This window comes from Chlorocebus sabaeus, chromosome 17, assembly GCF_047675955.1.
Source record: "Chlorocebus sabaeus isolate Y175 chromosome 17, mChlSab1.0.hap1, whole genome shotgun sequence".
Taxonomy (NCBI): domain Eukaryota; kingdom Metazoa; phylum Chordata; class Mammalia; order Primates; family Cercopithecidae; genus Chlorocebus; species Chlorocebus sabaeus.
This window is the reverse complement of record NC_132920.1, coordinates 40,065,588-40,088,747: the sequence shown is the minus strand read 5'-3', so window position 1 is coordinate 40,088,747 and position 23,160 is coordinate 40,065,588. Positions and strand designations below refer to the sequence as shown.

Below are 23,160 nucleotides of genomic sequence, written 5' to 3'. Positions count from 1 at the left end.
CTCCTAATGAAGGCATAGTTGCGCTGGACCTCTGGAGGGCCGGAGGCCTTCTAGTCTCCATCACAATTTTAGGTGTTCACCTACCATCTTCCAATACCACCACTACCACCCGGCCCCCGTCTTTACTCCTAGCAAGACAACCTTAGCCTATAGCTGTATTCTTATTTTACAACTGGGAAAGCAGGCCTGGAGAAGTTAAGGGACCTTCACAGTGTGCCCGGTCATACCTGCCGCAGAAACCAGGGTTTCTTGTCCCCATTCCAGAACCTTGTCTGTAGATCTCATGCATGACTTCCAGGGTTGTGATTTTTTTTTTTTTTTTTTTTTTTTGTCTGAAATATTCTAGAGAAGTGACTTCTACCCACCCTAGCTGTCATCCTCCCTATCTTCTTAGATTCTCTCTGTGTGATAGAAGGGAGGAATTGAGAACCTGGAATCTGAAGACCTGGATTTGAATCCCGCTTCTGCCGAGGGTGTTCTTGGACCCCATCCAAGCTTTAGTTATAATAATCCCGTGTGGAGTGGGTGTGGGAATGAAACAGAATGTTCTTTGGAAACTTTAAGATGCTTGGTAAATGTTACTTCCTTGGAGCAATTATCTCATCAACATCTATCAGGACCCAGGTGGTACTCTCCAAGGACTGATACGTCACAGGGAGATGGATCAAACTAGTTCAGACTTGTACATGGGAAAGGGTGAAGCTGGCTCGCTCCTTTCTCTCTGCAGGACGGGTTTGGGCCTTGCTTGTGGCCTTCAGCAGTGTCTTCCCATTTATGCTCGAATGCTGGAGATCATGGGTGCACAATCCCTTTTTTTTTTTTTTTTTTTTTTTTTTGGCACTGGCTAGAGTGAAGAATAAGGGCTAATAGATTCCCCCACACCCTTGCCTCCACATTGCTGCCCAGCCAGAAATCCTCCCAGCAGAGATCACCACCCGCCCCCCACCCCCGAGCTGAACACTTAAGGGGTGGGTCTTTCTCCTCAAGCTCATTTTTCAATGAGAGGGACAATCCTAGCTTCCCCGACGTGGCAGAGCCCAAACATGTGGAAGGGTTAGAAGCTCCGCACAGATGTCAGAGTAAGGGAGGGGGCAGGTGGTTCTCCTTGTGCCTCTCCCCAGCCCGGTAGCAAGGGCCCATGCTTCCTCCCTGCCCTGTCTTTGCAGGAGCTGTCCAGGCGGAGGCAGTTCCTGCGGGAGCATGCGGCCCCCTTCTCCGCCTTCCTCACAGACAGCTTTGGCCGGCAGCACAGCTACCTGCGGATCTCCCTCACGGAGAAGTGCAACCTCAGATGTGAGTCACCTTCCTGGGCCCCCTCTGGGCTGGTGTCCCTCTGCCGAAGCAGCCTCTGAAATCTCCCTGTGCCTGGAAATCCTCCCGAATCCTCCAGTTCTGCTTTCTAACTTCCTCACCCGCTACCCCTTGATTACCCGGCCAGGTGGGCTTCAGGGGTAAGATAGGGGTCAAGGCTGAGTTGTATGATTGTAGAAGCTGTGTCCTACTTGGGATTAGATTTGAAAACAGAAATACAGTTGGATTTAGAATTAAGATTGGGTCTTGGACCTTTCAGTCTTCAGGGGTCCTTCCTTCTGTTTCCCTGTAGTTCCCGAAGTCCGGGAAATGACCAGGGGTGGGGTGGTGGACATTATAAACATGTGAAGTAGACAGCCATGCCCATGCCAGCACTGCTGACTCTGGAGGTGCCCTAGTCCCGTGACAAATCATCCAGGACCAGGCTGATAACAAAGAGGCCTCATTTCATAATCTTTGCAAAGATTGCTCTGGACCTGTAGCCACTGCTGGAGGGACTTCCAAAGTTGATCTTCCTCCCCTCCCCCTCCCCTCCCCCCCACTCTTCCCTTCCTCCCCACTTCCCCCCTCTTTCCCCCTTCTCCCCTTCCCCTCTTCCCTTCCCCTCTTCCCTTCCCCTCTTCCCTTCCCCTCTTCCCTTCCCCTCTTCCCTTCCCCTCTTCCCTTCCCCTCTTCCCTTCCCTTCTTCCCTTCCCCTCTTCCCTTCCCCTCTTCCTCCCTCCTCCCCTTCCCCTCTTCCTCCCTTCTCCCCCCTCCCCTCTTCCTCCCTCCTCCCCCTTCCCCTCTTCCTCCCTCCTCCCCCCTCCCCTCTTCCTCCCTCCTCCCCCCTCCCCTCTTCCTCCCTCCTCCCCCCTCCCCTCTTCCTCCCTCCTCCCCCCTCCCCTCTTCCTCCCTCCTCCCCCCTCCCCTCTTCCTCCCTCCTCCCCCCTCCCCTCTTCCTCCCTCCTCCCCCCTCCCCTCTTCCTCCCTCCTCCCCCCTCCCCTCTTCCTCCCCCCTCCCCTCTTCCTCCCTCCTCCCCTCTTCCTCCCTCCTCCCCCCTCCCCTCTTCCTCCCTCCTCCCCCCTCCCCTCTTCCTCCCTCCTCCCCTTCCCCTCTTCCTCCCTCCTCCCCCCTCCCCTCTTCCTCCCTCCTCCCCTTCCCCCCTCCTCCCCTTCCCCTCTTCCTCCCTCCTCCCCTTCCCCTCTTCCTCCCTCCTCCCCCTTCCCTCTTCCTCCCTTCTCCCCTTCCCCTCTTCCTCCCTTCCCCCTGCCCAGACACACTCAGCCCAGGAAGTGAGGTCAGGCTCTGCCCTCAGCCTACTTAATCTCTAACCCATGCCCTCGGCCTCCCACTGAGGGATGTTATGACCAGATTGTGTGTGTTGGGCATAGGGAAAGGTGTTAATGTTTTAGAAACAAGAAAGGTCAAGCCTGAGGAGATGCTGGTCTGGGGTTTTTTCACCTCAGGTTTAGTGAGGTCTCCGCTCATGTCCAGATGTGTTTGAGAAGACTGGCCTGATGGAGAGTTGAGGAGTGGAGGCATCACAGGGCTATGGCCATGCCTGTTTCCTCCCTCCACATCCCCATTCATCCTTCCCTCAGGTCAGTACTGCATGCCCGAGGAGGGGGTCCCACTGACCCCCAAGGCCAACCTGCTGACCACAGAGGAGATCCTGACCCTTGCCCGGCTCTTTGTGAAGGAAGGCATTGACAAGATCCGGCTCACAGGCGGAGAGCCACTCATCCGGCCAGACGTGGTGGACATTGTGGGTGAGTTGGACGAAAGTCATCGCCACTCCTCCCAGCGCCGCCTCATCCGGCTGGACACTGATGTCATTGTTAACATTGACAGCTGACATTCATTTAGCGCATGACATTCACTTGGTCCCTCAACACCCGCTGAGACAGGTGCTATTATTCTTTCCACTTTTGATAAGAAAATGAGGCTTAGGTTGAATAACTTGCCCAAAGTCATGAAGCTCGCAAATGCCAGACCTCAGTAGCTTGTTGTCACATTGAGACCAAGGTCCTCACCAGGAGGCCCACGTGACCTGGCTCTTGCTGACCTCCAAAACCCTTGCGGGCTTCTCCACCTTCCCCCCACTTCCCATTCATGTGGCCAGGCCTTGACACGTGCTGTTCCCTTTGCTGGGAGCTCAGGGCGCTCTCCTCGACCTCATTCAGGTCTCTGTTCACATGTCATCTCAGCAAGGCCTTCCTCGACCATCCTGTCTAAAGTGCATCCTCATGTACTCACACCAGCCACTCTTTCCCAGAAAATGGCAAGTTATAGCAGCCAAATCTGGGCCAACATGTGTTTTTGTCTAACTTGCAAACTGAGTGTTTGTTTGTTTGTTGTTTGTGTTTGAGATAGTCTCACTCTGTCGCCCAGGCTGGAGTGCAGTGGCACTATCTTGGCTCACTGCAACCTCCACCTCCCAGGTTTAAGTGACTCTCCTTCCTCGGCCTCCGAATAGCTGGGATTACAAGCATACACTGCTATGCCTGGCTAATTTTTGTGTTTTTAGCAGAGACGGGGTTTCACCTTGTTGGCTAAACTGGTCTCGAACCTGACCTCAAGTGATCCACCCCCTTCAGCCTCCCAAAGTGCTGAGATTACAGGCGTGAGCCACTGCATCCTGCCATGGTTTTTATATTCCTAAGTAATGGGGGAAAAAAATCAAAAGAATAACATTTTCTACCACGTGAAAATTATAAAATCCTGTATGTTCAATGTCTGTTAATGAAGTTTTATTGGAATATAGCCATGCCCATTCATTTACATATTGCCCGTGGCCGCTTTGGCAGAGTTGCTTGGTGATGACAAAGACTGTGTTGCAAAGCTGGCCAGCCAAGTAGAAAATATTTACTATCTGGACTTCTGCAGAAAAAATGTGGCAACCCCTGTCCTACCCACGAACCCTACTTTGTTTTGCTTCATAGCATTTTTCTCATCCTGGCACTGTGTGATTGGGTTGTGTGTTTGGTTTCTTTAATTGTCTGTCTCCTCCATTCACTGGCGTGAAAACTCTTGGGTTGCTAGAGCAGGTTTTGTTTTTGGCATCCAGTACTGTGCCTGACACATGGTTGATGCTCCCTGAAATTCGCTGAATAAATGGAGACTGGGTCAGAGTACAGTCTCTGCAGTATGGCATACTCCTATTTGAGTCTCCACTGTGCATCTTACAAGCAGCGTACCTTGGGCAACTTTTAAAATCTGTTGTAAGCCTTGAGGCAGTGATAGTACCTACCTTATAGGGTTGACCTGAGGAGGAAATGAGAATGAAATGCCCAGCCTGTGGGAAGTACTGTGTAAAGGTAGCTCTAAAGGGCCTCTTGCCATGAACTGTTTCTAAACCCCAAGATCAGGAAAGAGACCTTTGCTCATGTAATTATAGGTGGTGAAGTCGGGGGTATGAGGTTCCATGTTCTTGATTGCTGCCCCCTCCAGCTGCTTTGGACAGGACCTCCCACCCCTCAGCTCTGTGGCTCAGTAATTGTTCGCTGGAGTACCCTCTTATGTGCCTCATACTGTGCTGAGCACACGAAGGTGAATGAGCACCGGCACTGCTGTTGAGGACCCATGGTCCACTGGAGGAAGCAGCTGCTGTATAAGGGGAGCCCTAGGTGCTGTGAGAGTCCTGAGGAGGAGCCCAGGTCCCCCTGACAGCCCTCTTCTCCCTCCTGCCCCATGGCCAGCTCCCTTCAGCCCTGACTGGTCACTTGGCCTGGGATCCTCTGTCATCCTCTGCTGGCTGAGCTGGCCCAGTCAAGCTGACCCCTTGTTCCAGACAGCTCTTCAGGGCTAAAAGGCAGGCTGGCTACCAGGAAAGGGCTGAACCTGCTGGACCCAGCTGCTTGCCAGGCCCTACCCCCTCATCCAGGCCACTTACTCTGCCTGGCACCTGTGGGCATGGGCCGCCTTGTGCTAGGACCTGTGAGAGAGCAGAGGGGGTGAAGATCACTCACTGGTCAGGGAGGTACAGGATGGCTGAGCACAGGTATGAGGACTCGAGGCTCTCCCCGGAAACTCCAGCATGCACAGTGGGAAGAGCAGGAGCCGGGGAAGTTGGTAGCTCTGTCCCCATTCTGCCACTCCCTGGCTGGGTGAACTTGTGCAGGTTCCTTCCCCACCCAGGGCCTCAGTTTCTTCAGCTGTGGCTGAGCCACTTTAAGGATGTTTTCTGCTGTGATAATCTGTGGTTATTGGTCCTGGCTGATGGAATGGGATGGGCAAGGGGTGATCACCACCACGTAGATACTGCTTAGGACAAGGCCCCGCCTGCAGTGACCTGCTTCTGAGGATTTACCTTCTGCCTCCCAGGGGGTGGGGTGGGGGTGGGTGAAACACCTCCCCTGCCCCTCCCCCAGTGCTTCAAAAAGAATGGCGGCTGCACCCTCTGACTTCCTGTGGCACTGTGTCTGCGAGCACTCTGACATCTCTCAGGGGCTAGCCTCTGATCTTCCCCAGAGGAGCTGTTTCAGAGCAAAGCAGCCCTGAAGGGCAGGGCAGATGGGTGCTGGTAGAGGAGGGAGGGACAGAGGAAGAGAGGGAACAGAAGTCAGGGCCAGGATGTTCACAAACACCTGTGCCCACCCTCTCAGGTGAGGGTTTTGAGGGGCCCCTACCTGGAGGCAGAGCAAAAGGATTGCAGATTTCAGTTTCTGCCGAGCCTGAGGTCCCATTCACCTCACTTCTCTGTCTGAAGCTCTGTCAGACTTTGAGAGGTGCTGCAGAACACCCCATGGGAAGGGTTTGGGCCCCTCAGCTCTCTGGCTCCCTCTGCCAACCCTTGCCTCTCCAGCACTTCTCCACCCTGCTTTGTGTGTAGACAAAGTCCCATGCCCCTTCTTTTCAGCTGAGATGGGTTTAAAGCACTATCTTGGTGCAAAAGTTACGGCGGGTTTTGCCATGAATAGCATTGTCCCATAGAGCATGGGTCCTATCTTTTGGCTTCTCTGGGTCACATCGGAAGAATTGTCTGAGACCACACATAAAATACGTGAACATTAATGATAGCTGATGCGCTAAAAATTCACCAAAAAATCTAATGTTTTAAGAAAGTTTACAAATTTGTGTTGGGCCACAAAGCCATCCTAGGCTACCTGTAGCCTGTAGGGCACAGGTTGGACAAGCTTGCCGTAGAGCTTCCCAAGATGAAGGAATGTTCTGCATCAGTGTTGTCAGATATGGTAGCCACTCATAGCTCTTGAGTGCCTGACGTCTGACTAATGTAACCGAGAAACTGAATTTGTATTTTACGGACTTTCATTCATTTAAGTAGCCTCATGTGGCCAGCAGCTGCCGTGCTGTACAGTGAAAGTTAGGGTCTTCCAAAGTAAGGAAGAAGGAACTAAGTGCACAAGTACTGTGAGAGTGTTGGAGGAGTTTGCAGGGCCCTTGTTTTCCATCCTAACTTCCCGAACGACTGGCCACTGCCAGATGAGCTGGACTTAGCTTAAGAATCACTCATTGGGGAACAGCAGACACTGGGACCTACTTGAGAGTGGAGGGTGGGAAAACGGAGAGGATCATCAAAAATAACTATTGAGTACTAGGCTTAGTACCTGGATGATGAAGTAATCTGTGCAACAAACCCCCATGACAAAGTTAACCCATATAACAAACCTGCACATGCACCCCTGAATATACAAAAAAGTTGAAAAAAATCACTCATTGCTGCAGCTTCTTCCTTCCCTTCCTCCCTTCCCTTCCTTCCCTTCCTCCCTTCCCTTCCTCCCTCCCTTCCCTTCCTCCCTCCCTTCCTCCCTCCCTTCCCTTCCTCCCTCCCTTCCCTTCCTCCCTCCCTCCATTCCTTCCTGCCTTTCTTATAGAGTATAGCTTGATCTCACAGCTTAAAGCCTACAAGAGGCTTAATGTAATGGAGAGCCACTGACAGATTGTGAAAAGGGGTAAAGCATTTTTTCTTTTTGATGGGCTCCAGTTGCATAGAATTAGGTTAAATCATCCTTGGTTCATGAGATGTTGTCATCATTGATCCCTGTATGACTTGCTTTACTTTATTCATGTTAATTTATATATTTTACTAATGTTAGCGGTTCCTAAGGAAACCCACTATACCACCAATTATTTTGGCAATAACTTTTAATTACCTAGGGGGCCTTCCCTATCCTGTACCCTGCCCCCACCCGCTGCCTCCTAAGATAAGAATTCCTCAGTTTTCTATTTATCATTTCCTTGCTGCCCCGTCACCCTTTTTTCTTTTCTTTTCTTTTCTTTTTTTTTTTTTTTTTGGAGACTGGGTCTAGCTCTGTTGCCCAGGCTGGAGTGCAGTGGCACGACAGCTCACTGCAGCTCAACATCCTGGGTTCAAGCGATCCTCCCACCTCAGCCTCTAGAGTAGTTGGGACTACAGGTGCACACCACCACACCCAGCTAATTTTTGTATTTTTTGTAGCGACAGTGTTTTGCCATGTTAGCCAGGCTGGTCTTGCACTCCTGAGCTCAAGTGATCCTCCTGCCCTGGCCTCCCAAAGTGCTGGGATTACAGGCATGAGCCACCACACCTGGCCTATTCCCTTGCTTTTTAAAAAGTAGATAGTGTTTTGAACTTTGAGTGTCATGCTGTGTGTAGTCTTTCGGGCTTATTGTTTTTGACTCAAGTAAAACGCACAATGTTATACAGAGTTGTAGTTCTTTTTTCCTCTGTGGTCTACTGTTACATTATGTGAATGTACCCTATTTTCTCCTTTTAGTGAGCATTTGAATTGGTTCCAGCTTTTTTGTTGTGGACGATGCCGCTTTGAATATTCTTGTTTTCGTTAACATATCTTGGTGTACAATTTCTCTAGTGGTGGAATTGCCGGATCATAAAACGGGTGAATGTTCAACTCTGGAAAACAATGTGGCATTACTTAATAATGTGGTTGTGCCAAATACACTTTCACTAGCAGTGTGTAAGAGATCCTGTCAAATGACCTCCCAACACTCAGTATTATTCTTGATATTTACCAGTCGAACAAGTGTAAAATTGTATTTCATTGTGGTCTTAATTTGTATTTTCATGTTTAAGAATGAAGTTGGCATCTCTTCACATGTTAATTAGCTATACATATATATAAAATATCTTTTACTGTGTAATTCCTGGTCATGTCTTTTGCCCATTTTTCTATTTGGTTCTTTGTCCTTTCATATTTATTTGGTACAGGTTCTTTATATATGTTGCGAATATCCCTTCCCGATCTGAAAATAACAAGTTACACCGTGTGTAATGATTGTTTTTTTCTTTTATGGTTAGTGTTTTCATATCTTATTAATGAAACACCTAACCCCAGATCAGATCACCTACCTTTGTTCTTCACTAAAAATTTTAAATTTTGCATATAGGTCCTTAAACTATCTGTAGATGATTTTAGGGAATTCAATGTAATATTTTTCCATATGGATAGCCATTTTTTTTCTAGTTCTTTATATTGAACAATCCTTACTTCCTCCACAAATCTGCCACTCTGTAAGTATTGATCTGTTTCAGGTTCTATTTTGTTCTGTTGGTCCATTCGTTAGTTTTTTTTTTTTTTTTTTTTTTTTTTTTTGAGACAAAGTCTCACTCTGTCACCCAGGCTGGAGTGCAATGACATGATCTCGGCTCACTGCCACCTTCACCTCCCGGGTTCTAAGTGATTCTCCTGCTTTGGCTTCCCAAGCAGCTAGGATTACAGGCATATGCCACCACCACATCTGGCTGATTTTTGTGTTTTTGGTAGAAACAGGGTTTTACTACATGGGGCAGGCTGGTTTCGAACTCCTGACCTCAAGTGATCCACCTGCTTTGGCCTCCCAAAGTGCTGGGATTACAGGCATGAGCCACTGTGCCCGGCCTCCAGTTGACTTTTAAGCTAGTTCTTTGGGCAGTTGCTCCTGATTTCTTCAGTAAGGGGATAATCAGTGATGATGCTGAGGTCTCAGTGGGCAAGGGAAAGAATACAGCTTTCCTTTATCTACTCACATTCTTTGCTCATCTTCATCCCCTAACTCATACCATTTCAGAACACCTAGCCTTCTTAAGGACTTAGATTGTTAAGTTCTTAGATTCCTAGGTTCTGTGTTTCTCCAGGGTTGATTTGGTAGAAGTGAACAACCACTGCTAATTTTCCTAATTGGCAGAACCGGAGTGAAGCTCTTTCCTTTTTCAAATAGCTTTTATTTGTAAACTTTATTTATTTTTTTTACAAAAGTAATTTATGTTTATTTCAGAAAAGCAGAAAGAATGTCGTTACAGCCTGTTTGTAACCACTGTTGACATTTTGGTTTGATGACCCACCTGCCATTTTACTCTGCATCTCGTATTTACTATTTTTTGTGTTTACTGCATCTCGTGTTACTGTTCTTTCTACGTAATATAGTGTGTGCATTTCCCTACACCCTAATGTATGATTTTACAGAGTCATTTTGAGTTGCATAATATTCCATCCTGAGAAAACATAATTTAACCAGTTTTCTGTGGTTGGCTCTCTAGATTATTTCCCACTTCCCTTAATTATGCATTACTCTGTAATGAACATCCTTGTAGGCAAATGTTGTTCACATCCACAATTACTTCCTTAAATTCTTAGTGGAATTTCAGGTCAAAGGCTTTAAAAGTTCATGTACAACTTCTCTCCAGAAAGATTATATGATTTTATTCTTACACCATGAATGTGTGCATTCCCATGCACCTCTACCTTAAACTGATGATGAATTTTGTAATATTCTGCCTTTTCTAATATTCGGCTTCACTTGAGCACTTTACTGTTGGTTTCCTTTCTCATGCAGAGCTGAGCTGGGTCTTCATAGAGACATACGTTTACATAGCTTCTTGGAAACAACTGGTCTGGTGGCCGGAAGGGTGTAGTCAGTGGCACTGTCCATGTAGCAGAGGTCAATTAAAATCCAGGGGGAGGGGTGTTTGTGTGTCACCTACATTATAAAAGAAAACTTGTTCGTTATAGAAAGAAATTTTACCTATAAATAAATACAAAAATCACCTATGATCCTACTGATCAAAGATAACTGCTGTGTACATTTTGATGGCTTATCTTTTCTCTAGATCTTACTGGATTTGAATGTGAGCAGGTATGTTTCTTCAGATTCATTCTTCTCATTCTTTGGTCTTTTGTATCCAGCTCTTTTTAAGAATGCCTTTGCTGAATTTTCCAGCGTGTTCATTCATTCCTGTGTCCATTCTGCTTCTCAAGTTTTTCTTTTTGTAACTATATATTGTTGAATTTTCAAGAGCCCTAATTAGGGTTTTTTTCTTGGTTTATTGTCAGGATTGAATATTTATCCCAATGAGGATGTTCCCTCTGCTTTTTAAAAGAATTGTCTTCTGTTATCACTGTTCCTTCTCCTCCTCCTTTCATTCTTCTATTTGGGGAACTGGTTGTCTTTCTTTCATGCTTCCTCCTTAAATGTTTGATTCTTGGCAGTGTACTCATCTTAGTGCCCGAGGTCTCTGTTGGCCTGCCTGGTAATGTTGTTTGTTTCTGTGGGTTGCTCTGAGGTTGTGGAGAAGGAGTGTGAGGTACTGCTGAGTGTCACCGGGACTCAGGCCTTGCCCCCGAAATGGTTTGGCTGTGTCCCCACCCAAATCTCTACTTGAATTATAGTTCCCATAATCCCCACGTGTCATGGGAGGGACCCAGTAGGAGGTGATTTAATAATGGGGGTGGTTGCCCTCATGCTGGTCTCATGATAGTGGGTTTTCTCGAGATCTGATGATTTTTATGAGGGGCTTTTCCTGTTTTGCTCAACATTTTTTGCTGCTGCCATGTGAAGGACATGTTTGCTTCCTCTTCTGCCATGATTGTAAGTTTCCTGAGGCCTCCCCAACCATGCTGAACTGTGAGTCAATTAAACCTCTTTTCTTTATAAATTACCCCGTCTCAGGTATTTCTTTATTAGCAGCATGAGAAGGAACTAATACAGCCCCGTGGCTGGCTTGAGTGTCTGCACTGGTGCTCTATCCTTGAGGCAAATGCTACTGCTGCCTTCCCCTGCCAACAGAGAAGGATGAGGCCAACCTGTCCAGCTCCTTCAGATATAACTCCCCTGTTAGACAACCTCCCTGACATGCAGTAGGACCCCCCTGCTCCTGTACATGTGACTACTAAGCTGTGTGCACATTACTCTCTCCCTGTTTTTACAGAACCTTCTCGTGGGTGCACTTTGAGTTGTGGTCTCTATCCATCTGATCGGTCCCATCTGCTTTCTCTCTTTCTGTACTTCTTTACCTTTCTGGGCTATCTGCAGTATTCTTTCTTACCTTCCAATGCTATTATGGATTTTTAAAATCCCTCCATTATTTCTAGGGATATTTGGTAGAATGGAGCTATCAAATAGCACTTAATTCAAACACTTTATGTTTCCATTATACAGAGTATCAAGACCTGTGTAGTACTTGGTTATTAAGAGCAGAGTCCTGAGTCAAGTACACATGGATTTAAATGCCAACTCTTCTTACTGTGTGGCATTAAGCAATTTTCATAATCTTTCAGAGCACCTCTTATCTACTAAATGAGATAATTGTTATTGTGAGGCCTCAGTGAGCTAATGTATGCAAAGCCCTCCGCAGATCACCTAGCACAGGGCACTCAATGCTTAATCTTTTCATTATTTTTGCCAGTTTTGATTCTTAGCTTTCTTTTTAAGTTAGGTCTGGTTAATATAGGTCTACAGAGAGCCTCTTTTCCATCCATCTTGTCTGGACAAAGAGTTTTGCCTTCCAGCCCTTCTCCCAGCCTCACCAAGAACAAGCAAGCAGTCTGACCCCCTTCTTGCTGTCCTTATAGCCCAGCTGCAGCGGCTGGAAGGGCTGAGGACCATCGGTGTTACCACCAATGGCATCAACCTGGCCCGGCTGCTGCCCCAGCTTCAGAAGGCTGGTCTTAGTGCCATCAATATCAGCCTGGACACCCTGGTGCCTGCCAAGTTTGAGTTCATCGTCCGCAGGAAAGGTGAGTGGATGTGGATGAGGTGGGTGTCCCTCCCAGGGCCCACACATAGCTGGGGAGGGAGGGCCATTGCTGAGCGAGGGGCCTGGTCACTTCTTGTTGTCTGGGCTATTGGTAAGTCAAAGCACTGATTTCTCACCCCTCATCCTTGCCAAATGTATGTCAGGGACTTTGGAGGTCAGACGCTAATGACCTAGGGTGACCAACCTCCCCACCGCCCCAGCCCCAGTTTGCCCAGGACTTGAGGGGGTTTTAGAATGAAGGACTTGAAGTTTTAAAATCAAGACAGTCTGTGGCAAACTGGGCCGAGTTGGTCATTGTACGATGAGCTCTGAAGAAACATGGGACAGCCCAGGGTGGAAGTTGCTGCCCTGGGCTGCCAGGATCTGGGTGTGTGCTGCCGGGTGGGGTTCCCCCAGCAGTCCCCCATGGTTGTCCCTGTGCCCACCTGGATATAAGCCCCTCCTATGCACCCCCTACTGCAAGCACACCCACACCTTCCACTCAGCTGCCTCAGGAGGCCCGAGGTAGAGAGGTGGAGCCAGCCTCGAGCTCTGGGTCACAGTAGACCAGTGCCTGGCTTCCCCTTGGCATGGACCTCATGTTGGGGCAAAGGCTCTTCAGGTTTGGATACCCTTTGATATGAGGGAGGGGGGTACATGACTGAGGACTCTGGAGGATGAGAGGGATGGCAGGGAGACCCAGATTCCTTCCTCTTCCTTGGAAACAGCTTCCCCACCACCTTCTTTCCTTCCTTTTCATAAACGGGGTGTGATGCCCTGCTTTAATACCTTCCATGTGCTGAGGAAGCACTCATGGTGTCTCACTCCTCTATGGAGGGTTGCTTGAGGTGCCGTGGAGGGGACAGAAGACACATGAGACATTGCCCTGGCCTTACAGGCTGCTAAGGGCCAAAAGATGTCATTCCACGGGACAGCCTTTGCTGGTCTTGTGATATTGATTAAAGTGTTACAGGGAGGAAGAAAGAATTCCTAGCAGGAGAGAACTAGGAGGGCTTCAAGCAGGATGCATGTATGCTGGCCTTGAGGAACAGGAGGGTTTGAATCAATGGCACATACTCTGAGGGGGAGCAGGAGTACAGAACCTGCAAGGGCTCTGTGGTGGGAAAGTGGGAGGCGGATCTGTGGGCTGTACTGCCCGCATACACGTTCTTCCTTTTTGTCTCTCATTTCCTGGCACATGGATTGGAGACATTGGATCTTCCCTCCCATTCATATTCTTTTGTCCACCATCTGCCTTTGGAGGGGAGTGTTTTACAGAAAAGAAAACTTATAGTTCTAGGTTATTCTAGCAGCATTATTTTTTTCAAAACTATACGTTTTTTTCCCTTTACCCTCTCACTGAGCAGTCTGAATATGCTGCAAGGAAACCATGGAGGCCATCTCTAGGCACCCTGTCTCACAGGTGACCACCCAGGCTGTGCAGGCTGGGGGTGCTGTAGGGGACCAGGATGCAGTAGGTGATCAAGTGATTGAATGCATGAGAGAACTGGGCAGTGAAGTCAGCCTGGGGTCACATTGACTGTGGTTAATGATTATTGAGACAAATAATCGCTTACCAGCCCTGGAACAGCACCTGTGCGTAGTAGGTGCTCAGAGTATGTGTTGAGCGAATAATTGATGGACTGTTGAGGAGAAAACACTGAAGTGGGGGTGGAAAACCCGCATTCTGAAAGATGGAGCCATGGGGCTTTGGGCAGGGCATTGCCTCTCTCTGGGTCAGTTTCCTCCTGTAGACTACAAGAGGGTTCAGCCAGATCCAGGGTCAGCATGCATGGCCCACAGGCCACATCTAGCCCCCTGCCTGTTTTCACGTAGCCTTTGAGCCAAGAATGCATTTTACAGATAACATTCAAAATCAGTTAATGATAGGGAACATTAACTATGAACCCCATTTAAGCAAAATACTGTCCCTACAAAAAGAATTGCATTATTGTATCCCATTTGTAGATCTGTTTTACAAAACGTTGTACTCAGTTATGACTACATTTTGAATTTAGTCAACACTTTGTGACATATACTTACTTGGATCCTCAATGTTGCCTCTTGGCTTGCAAAGCCTATGGTATTACTCTGGCCTGTTTCAGAAAACGTTTGGCAATCTCCAGACTAGATGGGCTCTGGTGCTTTTCCATGGGGGTGTGGGGGAAGAGGACAGAGGATATAAGTTCCTGGATCCTTGTTTCTCCCTCCCAGGCTTCCACAAGGTCATGGAGGGCATCCACAAGGCCATCGAGCTGGGCTACAACCCTGTGAAGGTGAGATCGTGCCCCCGCGGTAGATTCCCGACTTCCCTCCACACTGCCTTGGCCTTCCCCTCAACGCCCCCTGGCCCACTTGAGAGCCCTCAGCTCTGGCCAGCATGGCTGAAATACGTGCACCCTCCCACCTCTTCTCTCCCTGCTGGTCCAGCCCTGCCCACCCTTGAGAGAAACGAGAAAATCAGTGACCCCGTGGAATCCCCTAATTTAGAGAACCGAGTGGGAGAAGCAAGGAATGGGTCCCTGAGTGGAAGGCCTCAGTGAGTGCCAGGCCCCCAACGGTCATCTCTACAAAAGAAAGCAGGGTGCACAGCCCTCTTGGTCCCCTTGTTTCCTGGCCAGGTGAACTGTGTGGTGATGCGAGGCCTTAACGAGGATGAACTCCTGGACTTTGCGGCCTTGACCGAGGGCCTCCCCCTGGACGTGCGCTTCATAGAGTACATGCCTTTTGATGGTCAGTGACCAGGGACGGGTAGGGGAGGGAAGAAGGGATTGGGCTTGCAGGTCGCACAGGGTGGCTCACCTGCTGGGTGTGGCTGACCTCAGGGGTAGTGGGTCTAGGATTATGATGGGCTGTTGGTGGCTTCTCGGAGTCCACTGTGGATGTGATTCAATCTACCAGTTTTAGGCAGGGCTCCCGTCTCTCCCATCTAAGAGGCTGAGAACTGATTGCTATGCTATGGCAGGGGATGGACTCAAAGACCCCAGGGCCCCTTCAACTCTGATTCAGAAGCTCCCCTTGCCTTCCCCCAACCCAAATACAGGCAACAAGTGGAACTTCAAGAAGATGGTCAGCTATAAGGAGATGCTGGACACTATCCGGCAGCAGTGGCCAGAGCTGGAGAAGCTGCCAGAGGAGGAATCCAGCACAGCCAAGGTTAGGGAGCAGGAGGGTGTGGGACAGGCCTGGAGGAAGGTCGTGCCTCCACCTGAGGATGGAGAGCTAGTAGGGGGCTGCCCTGTGGTGGGGATGCCGTGATGTGGGATGGTGCCGTTTAAGCAGGAAGCATCAGTGCTATCACAACCGCCTCCCTGTTTCATGGAGGAAGATATGGGCTTGGCTAGGGTGGGGGGCTCAATAATATGTCAGAGGACACACTCCAGGAGGTGGCAGAGGGAGGTGCTCGTCCCTCTTCCACACAGACTTTTCTAAACATGCTGCCCACAGGTCTCTGCCTTAGCAGCTTTTATTAGGGCAAACCCAGTGTAGGTCAACCCATGGGTCATCCATCCTACCAGAGTCTTCTATCACCTGAGGGCCTTGGGTGGAGCTTCACATGGGGTCCTCTGGGAGAGGGTTGAGGAGTGGAGGTTCTGATGTCATGGAGTGAGAGACTGGGCTCAGTAGCCCATCCCCTCCACTGCCTTTTTGCTCTCACTGTCCCCTGCCCAGGCCTTTAAAATCCCTGGCTTCCAAGGCCAGATCAGCTTCATCACGTCCATGTCTGAGCATTTCTGTGGGACCTGCAACCGCCTGCGAATCACGGCTGACGGGAACCTCAAGGTGAGCATCCCCTCCTCCACGGGGACCCCTTGCCACCTCTGTGTTCTCATATCTCCTCCCACCTGTGCTCCCTGATTGGAGAGGACGCTGGCAGCGCACGGGGGTGTGGTTGGTGCAGTGTCAGGTTTGGGGGCATCATGGGAGCAGCAGGTGAGGGTGAACTCATGGCCCCTCTGGAAATGTCACCCTGATTCCTTCCTTCCTTCTGTGGGGCCCTGAAGTAGCTTCTGGTTTATTGGGAGCTCCTTTCCAGCTCTCATGGAGAGCCGAAGGATCAATGTGCATTTTGCCTGGCCCCCACCATGGTTAGCCCCTTCCGCTAGGCCAGGGGCTCAGCTCTGAAACCAGAAATAGATGTTACTTATATCTAACAAGCATGTCCTGTGCATTTGGCCCTGTGGGGGATGTTGGGACCCCCTCTCGTCAGGGCCATGCAGACTCGCAGGCAAGACCAAACAGAGGCAATGTGTGGCAGCACGCGAGTCCTTGCCACACGCGTGGCTGGATAGGTGGTGAGGGTGCAGGGCCTCAAGAGCACTCCAGACCTCAGTGAGCCTTGAAGAATGGGTGGGACGGAAGTGGGGAGGGGAGGGTGCACACATAGGGTTCATACTGGTTGGGTACGCGAAGGCAAATTAAAGTCAGCTATGGGAAGATTACATTGTAGAGGGCTTTGGTTCAGAATGTGTTCTGTGGACAAATAGTGTGCTGTGTAAGGTTCCTGAACAGGGGAGACATCCCCCATATATGTTTTATAAACTGTAGCCTAGGTGTGATGATAGGATGGCCATTCAGTGGTTCTCCAAATATGTTAGAGTGTGAATTGAAGGGAAGGAAGACTCAGAGCTTGGTAATGTTTGCGGAAGGAGGGGAGGAAGGCATCGTGTTAGCTGGAAGGCCTTGGGATCTTCTACAATTGTGGGAGGGTGATGATAGTGGGTTGGATTCAAATACATCCAGTTTGAATCTGAAAGGAACCATCCAGCAGGTTGCTGAAAAGCTTGGGCGTTTTCTGGGCTGGAGATATGGAATTGACTTGGACTAGAGGTGGGATCTGTATCTGTGAGGTCTTGGCAGGAAATGGAAGGTGGGATTCTGAAGAGAATGTAATGAAGAAGCTATTTGTAACATATAGGATTAAGGGAACCAATGAAGGATATTGAGGTTACTTGGGATCAGCAGCAGCAAAGTGCTGTTCCCACTTAGGAAGGGCAAGGAGGGGGGCATTGATGTCACTGGGGCCCAGGAAGGGCTGGAGCCTTATAGGAGAGGCCACCTCTTTGGCACTTGAGCTGTGCAGAGAAGCAGCTGCTGCCAGATGCATCAAAGCAGGGAGGAAGCAGGGGAGAAAGGCCTCAAGATCTTTTTTTCCCTTTACCCACTGATCTCCCAGGCAGGAGCCAGCTGGAGTGGGGGCCACCAGGTGAAGTTCACAGGAGGAACCTCTTTGTTGCAGAGAAGGGAACCTGGAGACCGGTTGGGGAGTGAGGCATGAGGAATAACCGGCATGATGAAGCAGTTAGACCTATCCTAGATTTCACTGGTATCTTCTCCAGTGGTCTCTGCCCTCAGAAGCTTCTCAGACATTCTCTGTGGCCACAGTGCCTTGTGCAGAGCTGGCACAGAGTAGACACTTTGTAAGTTTTGGTGGAAGGATAGTAGGTATATTGATTTCTGGGGCTGTCTCATCCATCCCTCTTACAGAAGCTGAGAAGCATTGAGCGAAGTTTGAATGACCTTAAGTTGTCATGCCTAGCAGCCCTCAGCTGAAGCTTCCCAGCAGTGATCAGACTCAGATAGGTACAGGGCAGGCGGGTGATGTCCACAAGGGACTTGGAGGGGCTGAGGTGAGATGGGATGTGTGTGCCACAACAGGGAGTAGGAGACTTCCAGGACACACACAGCTCCAACTGATTGGGGGCCATTCTCATGGTGATAAAGAGACCATTCCAGTAAGTGTCTCAGAAGGTACAGATCTGGATTTTTACATGCTATCTCTGTTGGCATCTACTTAGTTTTTTAAAAAATACACTGAGGGAAGTATGACTAACTCACATACAGGTATTGGGAAGTCCAATGTTGCATCTTGCTCTTCTAGCCTCTGACCTCCCTACAGCACCTCTGTCTCTCACCACTGGGGGCCCTGCCATGGGAGGTCTGGGCCCTGGTGTTCCTCCCGGAGGGAGGACCAGGGAAGGAGTTAGCTCCTCCGAGGCCAGGAGGCCAAGGCTCAGGGGTAAGGAAGGCATATTGTCCTCACCCCCACGTAGGTCTGCCTCTTTGGAAACTCTGAGGTATCCCTGCGGGATCACCTGCGAGCTGGGGCCTCTGAGCAGGAGCTGCTGAGGATCATTGGGGCTGCCGTGGGCAGGAAGAAGCGGCAGCATGCAGGTAAGGGCAGGGTGGGGAGGGTTGGCCTGGATGGTGAGTGTGGGCCTTGTCCCCGGGAGGGAGGTATAGAGTTGTGGGATGAGATGACCAAGGAACACCTAGGAGGAAGCTGGCAGGAGTCAGCATCGTCCCCACTGCCACTCACTCCTGTTGGCCCTCTGGCCTCAGGGTGCAGTGATGCTTGTCCTTCCATGGGGAGATGTCATAGCAGAGGCTGCACAGGAGAGGGGACCCCACATTCTCTTGGGCTCTTCTACTGGGTGGGGAGACGCGGGGGTATCATTGCTTCTTTCTCATCCCACATGTAGCCTTCTGTTGAGGGAGAGCAGGGTCCTGATGTCCACTGTTCTTTGGGCTCAGCCTTGAGCGACCTCGCAATGCACATGTGGGGGCCTTTTGTCAGGGCACATATAGCTGAGTGCATGTGCTTGTGGGCTGTCAAGCACGTTCGTTTCAGTGAACTCTCCTCTCCCCACCCTCTTTCTCTCCCCCTCCCCTGCTTTCCTCTCCCCCTCCCCTGCTTTCCTCTCCCCCTCCCCTGCTTTCCTCTCCCCCTCCCCTGCTTTCCTCTCCCTCCCCATCTTTCCCTCACCCCAGGCATGTTCAGTATTTCCCAGATGAAGAACCGGCCCATGATCCTCATCGGTGGGTGACCCATCAGTACGTAACCACTCACCCTTGTCATTTGGGGATCCCGTGGGGTGGGAGCCGTGCCATAGGCACCCCCAGCTCCTGCATTTCATGCTGATTTCTCATCCTTGTTTTTCTTCTATTCCTCGTTCATCTCTTCTTAACCTTCAAGGTTTTACTGTTTCTTCCCCCACTGTTCATGATCCCTCTTTTACTATACCTGCCACAGAAATGATCCTTCTGTCTCACCAGAATCGGAGCAGGGGGATGGTCTGCCAGATTTAATGATCACTAAGTTAGTGGCTCCCTGAGAATTGAAATCCTGGTTAAAACAGAGGCCTTTTCCTCGACTAGAAAATCTCCCAGTTTGGATAATGTGACAGGTGTCCTCTGTAGTACACACTGATCCATGCATGGTGTATCTGGACCATTAGCCCCTACTGGTGGGTGTGTGGCCACACATCTGTGCTGGGCAAATCTTGAGGTAGCGAGCTAATAATGTTACTCACATGTAACATGATGTAATGATGGCCAAGACCTCAACTTCCCAATTCCTTAACTCTCAGGAACATCTGCATAGGACATATCATTGTGTATGTAGGATGTTTCAAACAAAAGCCCCCTGGTTTTAAGTCCTTATGTGGTCTCCTAGCTCTGGGGACTGGGCTGGTCACTGAGGAGCTGTAGGGTGGCTGTTGCCCCTCTGGCATAGTGCCCAGATTAGAGCCGGTGAGGTGTTGACACTTTGCTCATAGTCAGGTCTGAGCCCCCTGAACTGTGCCACTAGAAAAGAAAAAGCAGGGGGAAGAAAAAAGATGAGAGGAAAGATCCTTTCTCTAGAGGTTGGAGCAGAGTGAGCTCAGTGGCCCAGCGGAAGGCAGGCTAGAGACAGCCCAAGGACCATCTTTGCCCACTGGCTGCCCGGGAAAGCAAAGGTAGCTCGGCACTGGGAAGATTCTCATCTCTCCCACCCCTAGCATCCAAGTCCTCTTGTTGGGCCCTGACCCATGCTGAGGCACCTTTATGGCCTTGATAGCATCTCCCCAGAAGGGAGGCTACCCCTCTAACATTGACAAGTCTGGGGCTTAGAGTATGATGGGAAGTGGGAAGCTGGGGGAGCATTTGCTTCATACTTTCAGAGATATTGAGTAACGAGTCTGCTTTGTGTATAATCAAGAGTTGCCTAGGACCGGGCCTCTCAGAACTTCAGGTGCATGTGAATCACTGGGGATTTTGTCCTTTTGGATTCTGACTTTGGAGGTCTGGGGCGGGATTCTGCATCTCTTGTGAGTTCTCAGGTGGGGCTGGTGCTGCTGGTCCATAAGCCAACCACCCTTTGAGTAACAAGAGCCTGCACAGTTCCCTAGGCCCTCTGCGCCATCTGAATTAGCCCATCAGTTTGTATGTGCTTTTGATGTGCTTGAGGGGACTTGAAAAAAATGTAAGTAGGTAACATATTCCCTTTATTGTCTTGTCTGTAAACTAAGTGGTTATATTAACTCTTCATGGAGAATGTGAAGGTGAAAATAAGTGTAATTGGTAATTTAGAGTGAGACCTAGCTCTAGTTTTAAGAAAACGAAGGGACATTCAGAGGTCATGTGATCCAGGCCTCAGCTCGGTGCTGCTTGAGAGAACTTAGGAAATGAGAAGGTTTTCATGAGGAGGAACCCTGTGCCACTATGGCACAGCAGTTTCTAGAAGGGCTGTTACCCTGTGCATCACCGGGTGAGAAGGGCTGTGAACTTGGACTCTGGGTGCCATCTATCTGTGGATCTTCTACTTTGTCTTGTCCCACTACGCTTTTTGTTCTTCATTCCTCTTTCCCCTGTGTGAAAGAGAACTTGAAGTGGGATAGGGAGAGGGTTTGGGAGCAGAGGTGGGAAAAAGAATTGCCTTTTGGACTTAGTCTTTCTTCTTTTTTTCTTGCCTTGCAGAGTTATTTTTGATGTTCCACGATTCCCCACCAGCCAATCCAAGCATTTCCTCCTGGGACCCCCTCCATGTTCAGGGTCTAAGACCCAGAATGAGTTTCTTCAGCCAGATGGTCACTTTATGGAAAGGATGCAGGGTTCCCCAGGCCCTTCTGCTAGCCCAGCAGCGGCTGGGGTCTGGCGGCTTTCAGAGACACTACACTTCCCGTGCAGACTCAGATGCCAACTCAAAGTGCCTTAGCCCAGGTTCCTGGGCTCCTGCTGCCCCCTCAGGACCCCAGCTAACCTCAGAACAACTAACTCATGTGGACTCGGAAGGACGGGCAGCTATGGTAGATGTGGGCAGGAAGCCAGACACAGAGCGGGTGGCTGTGGCTTCAGCCGTGGTCCTCCTGGGGCCTGTAGCCTTCAAGCTTGTCCAGCAGAACCAGCTCAAGAAAGGAGATGCCCTGGTGGTGGCCCAGCTGGCTGGAATCCAGGCAGCCAAGGTGACCAGCCAGCTGATTCCTCTGTGCCACCACGTGGCCCTGAGTCATGTCCAGGTGCAGCTGGAGCTGGACAGCACACGCCATGCTGTGAGGATCCAGGCATCTTGCCGGGCTCGGGGCCCCACCGGGGTGGAGATGGAGGCCCTGACCTCTGCTGCAGTGGCTGCCCTCAGCCTGTATGACATGTGCAAGGCTGTCAGCAGGGACATCGTGTTGGAGGAGATCAAGCTCATTAGCAAGACTGGCGGTCAGCGGGGGGACTTCCATCGGGCTTAGCGCCTGCCCTTCTTACCCATGGCCCACCCAGACCTGGAGCTGGGATGCAATTTAGGCTGAAGGAAAGACGTCAGGTTCCTTTAATCACAGTCACTGTTTACCTTGAGCAGTAAATCCGAAGTCAGCCTGCTCTACTACTAACAGGCCTGCTACTAGATGATCTCTCATCGTCTAGGTGGGGCTTCTTTCTATAGGGAGGATACCAGCAGGCTCTTAAGCCTTCCAGGACACTAAGGTCATGGGAGCAGGACTACAACAAGCAATGCTAGATAACTGAGAAATCATGTTCTTTGTGGACTATTTCAGACAACCAGTTTCCAACAGTCCAGCCCAGAACTTTTCCTTCTCCTTTTGGGTTCTCTCTTCTACTTTCCTGGGGAGAGATTAAGGGCTTATTAAGCAGAGGGGCCCACTTTGAGGAGAGCAAAGCACAAGTTTGCCTGAAGAATGCATCCCAGCTTCTCCCCAGCAGCTCTGCCTCCCTGTCTGTGAAGCCGCAGCCCTGCCCTGTCCTGACTTCATCTCTCCTTCTGCCCAAGTCTGTGTCCCATCAGGCTTGCTCAGCTTAACAGTTGCCTGGTCCTGCTGGCCCCGTTTCCTCAGGCCTCCCTCCTCTGAAACAGGATGTGCACACGTGGGCCACAGCCCTAAGGACTCCTCCTGGACTATACAGCCCACACCTGGCCCTGCTCACGGCTGTTCCACCCACCCCTCTTCGTTCTGGAGCATATCAGGGAAAGAAGAGTTGACGATAGATTGCCTTCACCCTCACAGCACACAAATAAAGCTACGATGCCAACTTCTTTGCAGACACAAGAATGAAGACTGTGTGTGGGTAGGGCACTGGGCTGCTGCAGTTTCATGGGGAAGGTGCACCTATCAACCCTATCCCAAGACACATTCCCCTGGGGGAAGAAAAGGAGGGACCTGGAAAGGCCTAAGGGCATATTCTCTGTATAGCCCCACTGTAGGGAGAATAAAGTGGAGTGGGCGGGGGGGGGGGGGCGCATAGAAATGGACCATCTAAGGGAAACTTTGTCAGGTGGTGGCCAGGGGTGTTCAAAGCTCATTGCTTGCATCACCAGCTATTAGAGATCAGAGAAGGCAATTAGAGGGTCCTGGTTCTCACATCCCCACACACACACTGTTCTGGCCTGCTGGGCTCTCTAACTTGGTTGGATGTCTTTGAGTCCTCAGTGGTGCCCCCTGCCTGCCTCCCCTCTGCCCTATGCCAAGGTGTGCTGGCAAATGTTTAACAACCAGCTCTCTGGAAAAGACAATTTCTGTGATATAAATACTCCCATGTTGAATAATTTCAAGCTACCAATATGTCAAATGGCTTGCAAAATTCCATTCCTGAAAATGTAAACAATTGTTCTCACAGAGCTGGTACAAGCTGGCTCCAGCACACCACCCCC

At 50.0% G+C, this 23,160-nt stretch overlaps 1 protein-coding gene across 3 annotated transcripts in view; it reads left to right on the top strand.

Moving 5' to 3' along the window:
- Positions 1-22,545, top strand: part of MOCS1 (molybdenum cofactor synthesis 1) — a 28,066-nt gene extending 5,521 nt beyond the window's left edge. The window contains exons 2-11 of one of the 3 annotated variants that reach the window (XM_038006044.2): positions 1,167-1,293; positions 2,893-3,060; positions 12,079-12,243; positions 14,457-14,518; positions 14,864-14,975; positions 15,286-15,398; positions 15,915-16,025; positions 18,296-18,416; positions 19,014-19,061; positions 20,982-22,545. In XM_038006044.2, the coding sequence (XP_037861972.1) occupies positions 1,167-1,293; positions 2,893-3,060; positions 12,079-12,243; positions 14,457-14,518; positions 14,864-14,975; positions 15,286-15,398; positions 15,915-16,025; positions 18,296-18,416; positions 19,014-19,061; positions 20,982-21,742 (1,788 nt within the window). In that variant the 3' untranslated portion in view covers positions 21,743-22,545. Of the gene's footprint in view, positions 1-1,166; positions 1,294-2,892; positions 3,061-12,078; positions 12,244-14,456; positions 14,519-14,863; positions 14,976-15,285; positions 15,399-15,914; positions 16,026-18,295; positions 18,417-19,013; positions 19,077-20,981 lie in introns of all 3 variants that reach the window. The other 2 variants (XM_007972694.3, XM_038006045.2) reach the window with 2 other exon arrangements.
- The last annotated feature ends 615 nt before the right edge of the window (positions 22,546-23,160 follow it).